This window comes from Eucalyptus grandis, chromosome 8, assembly GCF_016545825.1.
Source record: "Eucalyptus grandis isolate ANBG69807.140 chromosome 8, ASM1654582v1, whole genome shotgun sequence".
Lineage (NCBI taxonomy): Eukaryota > Viridiplantae > Streptophyta > Magnoliopsida > Myrtales > Myrtaceae > Eucalyptus > Eucalyptus grandis.
The window spans coordinates 27335607-27344971 of NC_052619.1; the positions used below are offsets into that span (position 1 = coordinate 27335607).

General features: G+C 41.2%; 1 protein-coding gene across 1 annotated transcript; it reads left to right on the top strand.

The window, feature by feature from the left end:
* The first annotated feature begins 2565 nt into the window (after positions 1–2565).
* On the top strand, positions 2566–8728 carry LOC120287109 (paraneoplastic antigen Ma6E-like). Its single transcript, XM_039299796.1, has 3 exons — positions 2566–2844; positions 2936–2987; positions 8106–8728. Exons 1-3 carry the CDS (start codon positions 2566–2568, stop codon positions 8726–8728), a joined length of 954 nt encoding a protein of 317 aa, XP_039155730.1.
* Positions 8729–9365: the final 637 nt, after the last annotated feature.

Below are 9365 nucleotides of genomic sequence, written 5' to 3' on the forward strand. Positions count from 1 at the left end.
CTGACCTGTTCTACCAACAGTGACAGCAGTAACTATTGTCAAGATTCCATCTTCTTATGCGGATACACCATAAATCACTGTACGTACTGGAGACACTTACCACAATATCCTGTCCTCAAAATACACGAGACTAATTCATACCATCATCCATAGAACAACATGTTCCATTAATCTAAAGGCTGACCTGCCTATGCCACCCCTCCTATTGGGTGGAATAGAATATTCTTCCCTCAACATCAGTCTTTTCCCCTAACCGAATTCCAAATCTGCTTCGCTGAATCTGGACTCAAATATCGAAATATATTCCCTGATCATCCTTCCAGGTTAAACCTCAGCAAGATAGCAACAGCAACAACTTGATTCAGATCTTACTGGCTCATCCAAATCCTAAGAGACACTTGCATCAAATCAATCTTATCGGACTTAGGATCAATCAATGCTACTACACTAGTACCAACCTGCGATGGCACTCTTACACTCGAGCTAGCCAGAGTCAACACTCTGCCTTCCGAATCCACAATAATTAAAAGTAAGCAATTCACAACCGATAAACAATTCTACCAATTAGCTATCAAAGACATGCACCAGTCATGAATTTAAAGGCCTTTCCTACTACTATCCCATAGGTCATCGCACCTTATCACTCCAACACCTAACCATTGCTCTGATACCACAAAAAGGGGATGTCACGCCCCGACCCTCAGGCACGCACACATCCCTTACTTTTGGTCGATTTAAAAAATGCGATATCCCAGTACTATGTATCGCTGACCCTTTCATTTATATATGCACATGCGGAAGCAGTTATAATTCCCCAGACAATAAAGCAATGGGATAGAAAAGCAGGCCATACATTTTTCTTTCTGAAAATTCACAACTACATCTTTTTACATGCAAACAAGGTCTAACAAGACAGGATAGGATTTCGGTCCTCATTCGGGTCGTACTCGATGTCATACTCGGGGTCCTCCTCCACGTACTCCTCTTTGGGTTCATCAACGGGGATCTCCTCATCGATTCATGCTCCTTACGCTCCTCATCCAGGTCCCGAAATGGTTATTCAATAACCACCGAGACCACGTCTCGGCAAGTTCTACTTCCTAAGACCCGATTAGTAAACTAATACACCTTAGGGTTGCCTATGCACAACATGAGTCAGAGGACTTACCTTAGCCTCAGATTCCACCTGCATATTAGTACCGATTAAATAGGCACAAAAGCAATCACATCACAGATCGAAGCATCGATCTAATCGACTTAGTTGATTTCACATCAGGAAGACCACTCACGATCATCTCCCTTCAATCATTCAATTCAACACATCAAACCAAGGCAATGAATCACATCAAGACACTCTCGGATCGAATCATCGATCAATGACCTAGTCGATTACAAGCCAGTCGAATCATTTCTAGGTCATTCATCCCACATCAAGCAATTCCTTGGATTTAGTGGCTTTACGGTCCCACCCGACCCTCTCAAGATGTCATATTATGTCACCGAGCCACGTGCATTCTCCAGGAAGACATACCGAGTCTCCGAGCCACGTGCATTCTCTAAGGCTACCTTTTCGCCAAGATGACATATCTAATCACCGAGCCACGTGTCTTTCCCGAGTAACTTTCCAATTCACTGGGCCACGTGCATCCTCAAGGTGATTTACCAACTCACTTTCGATACTAACAACCGATATCCGACCAATTCTCAATCACAATGCCAAAATTGCATTATTTAATAACATACGTAAAAATGCACCATTAAATTAATTCGACACGAATTAAAGCTCAAATAAATAAACGGACTGCTCCACGACAATCAGCACGAAATTCCGGTCACCGGCCATCCCAGTTGAATTTCCGGAAAATAAATAATTAAATAATTAATTTCGAAAATTAAATAAATAAATACAATAAATTCAATTTAGCACAATATAAAGCTCAATTAAATAAACGGACTGCGCCATGATCATTAGCATAAAATCCCGGTCACTGGCCATCCCAGTTGAATTTCCGGAAATAAATAATTAAATAATTAATTTCGAAAATTAATATTTAATTCCTAAAAATACTACCTAGGCCCGAATTGCTTAATTAACACCCGATAAGAGACGGGAAAAATCCCAAGAAGCATCCAATAAATACTACAGGCAATTCTCTATCTAATTACACTAATCATACAACTAATATGCAAAGCAATTAACTAATAATCACTAATCAATTCTAATCTAACAACCTAATTACACTTAATTAACACTAATCAACCTTTAAGTATAATTAGCGTACTAAGAAAGCTTTAGTGAGTAAAACTCACTCAAAACGACGGGCTCGACGCGAGGATCGACTTTCCTCAAAGCGGGCCGAGCATCCGGGCTCGGGAAGGCGGCCAAAATGGGCCAAAACCCTCTGCGATACCCATTTTCTGCACTCACCGATCGCTGCTGGAAGGGGTGGATCCGGGGCTGATTCGAGCTAGACAAGGCCGGTGGAGGGCGAGGGGACTCCGACGGGTCGAAGTGGCGGTGCACGGTGGCCGGAGGTGGCTAAACCGTGGCTTGTACTGGCCAAAATGGAGCTGAACAGAGGCGGAACAGGGGTTGGACAGCAGCTCTGGAAGCGAGCGGGCGAGAGGGAGACCGAGCTGAGCGGAGAAGCGGTGGAGCGCACGGCGTCGCGCGGGCGGCGGTGCGGCGGCTCCGGTCCAAGCAACGCCAATCGCTACCCCAACTCCGGTGTCCTCCCCAGATCCGGAACCCCGAGCAGCCGAACGGAGGGGAAGACGGAGGTGCCGACGGCGGCTGGAATGGGTGAGGGAGAGGCGGAGATGAACGACGGAGCGGTGGAGCGGGTGATGCGCCGGCGAGGACGGCTTGCGGCGTGAGGCGGTGTGGAGTAACGACGGAAAGCTGCTGTCTCTGTTTCTGCTTCGTTCGAACCAGAGGAGGGAGAGGGGGCGGAGATGCGCGGACGGCAGCACGGCGGCGAGCTCGGGTGCGCGAGCAGCTCCGGTGCTTGCGGGCGTGCAACGACGACGGCGGAAGGCAGCGACTGCAGCTTAGTCTTCGCTGGTCTTCGGCTCCCATGGAGTTTTGAAGAAAAAGAAAAAGATGGGGGAGGAGTTCGGTCGACGAAGGAGGAGAGAGGGGAGGAAGAAAAACTCAATTTCCCTTTCTTTTCTCTCACTCTCTCTCTCTCTTAGGTCAGCCACACATGGCCACCACCAGCTGTCTCCCACTCTTCAATTTTTGACAAACATGCCCCCTTCTAGAAGTATTTAGGTAGGCTAAAGAGTTGGGTTTATGGGCATACGAATTTTGCTAGGGTTTCCTTCCAAATTGAACCTTAATCCCACTTGAATCAAATCAATTTAACCCCTATAGTTTCATTCAATATTTCATCGATCAAATTGGTACTTTTTCTTATCAGTATAACCCACTTGTATCCTGAATTCACAATCCTTGGTTTCAACCGAACAAAAGCGGCCCTATTATCCAGTCAAAATTAGGACCCGAAATTCTGGATGTCACACCAATCATAGGTGAGGCCTGTTGATACTTGATTTTTAGTCGACGCGTCAAAAAAATGAAAAAAAAATCAAAATTAAGGTTTTCGATCAAGACGAATGGGCTAAATAGTGTCATTCTTTATTTTTATTTTTATTTTCCTTTTGCACTGTCACTTTTAAGTGATTTCCTAGTTACTTCCAAGAAAAATCTGAAAAGTCAAAAGATTGACTTTTTGTGGACTTTTTAGTTACCTCTTTTACCAAAAGTCAACCCCGAGTCAAAAGTTGACTTTTTGCTTAAAAAGATGTCAAATGGTTTTAACTTCACTTTAGCAAAGTCAATTTTCAAAAATTTCAAAGTCTTGACTCAAAATAAACTTTTTAGGAAAAGTCAATTAAAGTTTTGACTTTTTATCAAACCTTTGACTAAAAAAAAAAAGATATATATATATATATATATATATATCCACAAAATAATTTTTTTAGTGTCAATTTGAATTTTGTGTCGAAAATTTTGCAAAATTCGATTAAGAACCTTATTTTACATTTTTTTTTTTTTTTGGTTTTAGGTTTGAAATTGACCAAAAAAATAAATAAAATAATTTTAGTCATAATTAGGTGTAGCTTCTTTTACGACATTCGTTTTAGGGACTATTTCTAATCCATTCCTTCACTCAATTTTGGGAATTGTCAAATTAAAGGGCGAGTTGCCATTTTGAGCCCTAATTAAGGGATCCGAATCGATCATTCATGAGTTGCGAATAGACATTTGTATTCCACTCATTTTCTTGATATAAGTTTAAATCCGAAGTCCATTTTGAGAAATTTAGTTGAGAATTTCCCAATTTGAGGAATTTTGCTCTTTTGAATATAGGAAAACCGGATTATTGAGCTTCAATTGAAGATATTCAAGTGGATCCATTCATTCAAGATTAAGGTCTAATTTCATAAATCTATTTTTGGCTTAAGTCTTGCAAATTCAATTCAAAGTCAATTTGAATGTAATAGGTTATCATAAGCATGAGTAATTAGTTGAATATGTTTACCACAAAGTATTAATTGAATTCAATTTCAATTAATTCGTGATTTCGAGCGAAGAGTTGCAAAAATTGCCCATTTTGGCTTATAGGTTCAATTAAATGTACCCATGGCCTAGATGCATCATTTTTCACAATAATCATTCGATTAGGTTAATAAAAAAAACCCATAGATTGCATTTAAGGGGTTTAACTGGTTTAATTTGATTAAAATCAGATAATTTCTCCTCATATTGGATAAATTTTCTTTTCTATAAATTTTGAGCCCACAAGAATTGCCCAGCTAAGTACCGGCATGAACCGGTTCGATCGGTCCAATTGGTCGCCGACGAGGCAGGCTAATTCGGCCCTTGGCCAACCAGTTCTAGGTCACCAGCAGCCAGTTCCCAACCCCTCATCGTGCGTATTTTGTCCTCATGCCTTTCCATTTTCCATATTTTGCAAAATGGCCCTTGAATTTTGTAAATTTACGATCTTACCCGTAATTAGGCTCTAATTACGATTCTTGTTTTGAACCTCAAGTTTTGCAAATCAAAGCCATCCGATCAGTCATAGGACATGTTTTGAGTGGGCTTAGCCTTTAATGGACTTAATTTGGCCATTAAATCAAAGTTTTGATCATCGGATTAAACCAATGGTCAAGATTCAACGATTAGGCCTTAGTATAAAAGGTTTTTTCCTCCAAAATGCAAGGGGGCCCTCATTTGCAGAATACTTTCTCTTTCAAAAACAGAAAACCTCTCTCTCCCCCTCTCTTCCCACTCTTTTTCTTTCTCCCAAACTAGCCCCTCGCCAGTCCATCGCTCGTTGGCCTCACGTCGTCGATCTGCCAATCGCCACCTAGCCCCTCGACGGTCTTTTCCTCATCCTCAATCTTCTAGTGACCGGTGCCTCCTCCAGCAGTCGATTGATCGGCTTGAGCCAGTCGCTTGTTCTGCGAGTTGAAGAAAATGGCTACCGAGTCAGTCCATCGACCTAGATTGACGGCGTGAGCCACACCGATCTCTCCCCAACTTCATACCTAGCCTCACCATGGTTGGGGATTGGCAGCTCAACCACCAGATTAACTCTGCTAGTCTGTTCTATTCCAACGCGTCCAAGGCTGATTCAATTAGGACTAGTTCTATCCAAGGTGAACTGGCGGTCCAACTGGTCCCTAGCCAATCCGTAGGCGATCCGATCCATCCCTCAAAGTTTCGATCACGTTCTGGTGACGTTGATTTTTTCCGATCACGCTTTGTTTTGAAGGAAAATGCAAAAGCTAGATGTTTTAACCTTGAATCCGATAAGGTAAGCAACGTAACTAATCGGGGCTAGTATTCAAGTTTAGATTTATATAATATGCTTAAATCTAAGATTGATGATGTGATTGAATGATCTACTGAAGATTGATGTTCATTGAAGATAGACTTGAGTTTGTTTGAATGTGGGTAGTATTAATATGCAATTCCGTGCTTCTATTGTATGCTTATTGTTTTGGTTGAGACGAGGTACTATATGAACTTTTCTGACCTCGAACCCTTCTATGTGTAAAAAATAGACTTCCTGAGCTTCAATTTGATAAGTCACGCATCCTGAAAAAATGTCATTTGGTCATCAAAAAATACCTCCGAAATCAGTCGATTCTGCAGTAGTTATAGGTAGATTTGAAGTTCTGACTTTGTTTTGATTTTCTATATTATTGTTTTCATACTGATTTCTATGAGCAGAATCTGGAAAAACTTTCTTCACGAGATTTATGAAAATTGTCTTGAGCATGACATCTAATTTTTTTCAGAATTTTTGAAGATGTTTTGATTAGACAAAATCATCAAAAACCAAACCTAGGTCTATTGTCGCGACCTGACTTTTTCGGGTTCACCACCTAAAATTAGGTTAATGGATTACTAAGTCTTTAAGCTTAGCTCGGGCTCTCCTAAGCCCATACCAATTCGCGACTTAGGTTTGAATTTTTAACATGCAAATGATGTTCAATCAGGAGTCGCCACTAATCTATTTTTGGTGGGTCGATTAGAAATCCAAGTAAAGTAACGGGAGATTTACTTTACTCCTACGAACCAGAGATTTATGAGTTCGGGGACTTGGTTACACCAGACTATCCTAGTGCCCTTTTGGTACCTTTTTATTTCATTTTCAAAAAAATGTTTGGCAATTGAATTGAATTGAATTTAACTTCCTAACATGTGAGGTGATCATACATGTGCGCATACCACCAATTTAACACTCAAGAAAGCAATTAAATATTACAAAACATACCTAAAAGCAACGAAAGCATCTGCATTGTTAAATCAGAATTCACATCAGTAGCCTTAGATATGATTTCTAATCAACACGCAATTTCAATTTTTGTTTCCACTTTATTTAATGAAAATCATGCGATGCATGCTAATAATCTAATATGACATGGCGGCACGTCCTAGACTATATGACATGAAGAAATGCAATAATTAAATGCAATCTAAATGACCTAATTCTAATGACATGCAATGCGATGCAATGACATACAAAATTATTTAAACTAAAATGACATGCGACATACAATTTAATATGCGAGCTATATGTCACGCGACATTTATTAAATGACCTAATCTAATGACGGGCAATTTCTAATTAGAAATGAACCTAACAATAATCACTAAAATGACATGCATTTCATGGACTTAATTCTATATGACATTGACATTTTTATTTTTCTTAACAAAACATGCAATTTATCTAGGAGAGATTATCTACCTATAATTGATAAACATGCAATCGACATGCAATTACGTGCAAAGAATGCCCTAATTCAACATGATATATGCATGATGATTTTTTGTGTTTTCATGTAATTCAAATAATGTTAAAACTAACAACCTAAATGAATGCATTCTTTTTTTTTATATCTTTCTAAATTCGGAATAAAATCCCTATTCTAGATATGCAAGATAACAAGAAATATTCCAAAACAAACTGAATCATAATTCAAATATTTTTCTAGATTTTTTAGTGGTTTTAAAAAACAAGCAATTATCAACTAAACATTGAATCTAAACAATCAAGATATTCAATCAAATAAAGGATTAAAATAATCGAAAAAATAACTTGTTGTCTCACAGGTCAAATTAACGATTATCTTAACCCTAATTATCACGACAAAAAAAAATCAAAATAACTAAAAATCTGATTCGAATTCTTATGAATCAAATTAATAGTTATATTGATTCAACACTTAAAATACTATCAATAAACCCCAAGAATTAATATAATTAAAAAATGACCCGACATCTTACGGGTCAGATTAATAATTACAATAATTTTAGGGATAACTCCTGCGAGTAATGCTTACAATATTCATACCCTAAAAGTCAACTCACAATATTCAAACTTAAACAATAATAATAAAGCTAACTAAAAGTAAAGTAAAATAAAAGAAATAAAAGAAAAATAAACAACCTATGGAAAATGGAGGGGTAGCCAATTCGTCAACACCAAGTAGGGAGTTTGGATTGCCGGCGTTCGGGGCTCCGGCGAGGTGAATCACCGGTGCGGCTGAACGATGACTGCTCCAACTCGGCTCGGGCAAAGGTGGAGCAAGGCGGAGGGGCGGTTCTTTGTGGCGTGCGTTCGCTCGGAGCGTGAGATGCGCTGCCGGGCTGCCGGGAGACGAGAGCAGCGACGGTGTGGCTCCGGCGGCGTTGGGATGCGGCGTGGACAGCGGCACGGCGTCGGCTGGGCGTCGAGCGAGAGGCGAGCGGGTACGCGGGACTTCAGTGCCGCAGATTGGCGACGGTAAGGCGAAGCAAAGGCGTTCGGGTCGCGGCTGTTGCAAGGGTCTCAAATCCGTCGGCATCGGGCTTCACGGACAGCGAGCGAAGGAGAGATCTGCTGGGCAATCGCGGGCGAGTGGCGAGCAAGGCGGAGCGGCGTCGGGGGAGTCGCAAACGTCTAGGCCGGCGTCGCGGGTTGCTCGCGAAGGAGGCGCGGTGGGGCAAGACGGCAGATCTCGGACCAGCGCGGGTTGCGGGCGGATCGCGAACGCAGCAGCGGGCGTGAAGCGTCGTCGTGGCGATAGGTGTTCCAATGCGGCTGAGCGGCGATGCTCGGAGACGCCGAGTAGGGGCTCGGATGCGTGGCAACGACGGACGAGGTCGCGATCAGCAGGGCAAGCTTCTGTGGATCGGGTAGAGGTGCAAATTCGGCTCAGGTGACCGCGGAGGCGCGGCAGATCTGGTTGGCATAGCGAGGCACGGGGCGACGTCCGGCAGTAGAAGACGGGGCGGGCGGACGGCAAAGAAGTCGTTTTCGAAACCGAGAGAAGCCCCCTCTATACTTTCTGCATGAGACCTTCTTCTCTTTTTCTTTTCTTTTCTGAATTTCCTTTTTCTAAAACCGAGAGAGCCCCCCCTTTGTTTCAAAACCCTACGTACACACCCTTTTATAGGCCAAGACAAAATGCAATCCTTTTGTGAATATTTCATCCGACGAAAAGATTGTCTATAATCTCCTAATCACCAAAATATTTTATTCTCCTTATCTCCTAAATATTTTCTACTGATTTTTAAAGATAAGATCATAACCCCGATTTTCTTAAATTCCGAAAATCCTCATTTCAAATCTCAATTTCAAAATGGGCTTGGGCCAATTTGTACTTTTCATGGGCTTAGTCCGACCTGTCAATTTAAAACTCAAAAACACCAATTCAACCCATCCGCCACCGGTCCAGTAAATAAAATGCAAAATATGCAAACTAAATGTAGCTATGCAATTAATATTTTTTTTTTTAGGGATAAAATTAACCTCTAATTTTTTATGCAATAAATGACTAAATGGATTGCCAAAATTTAG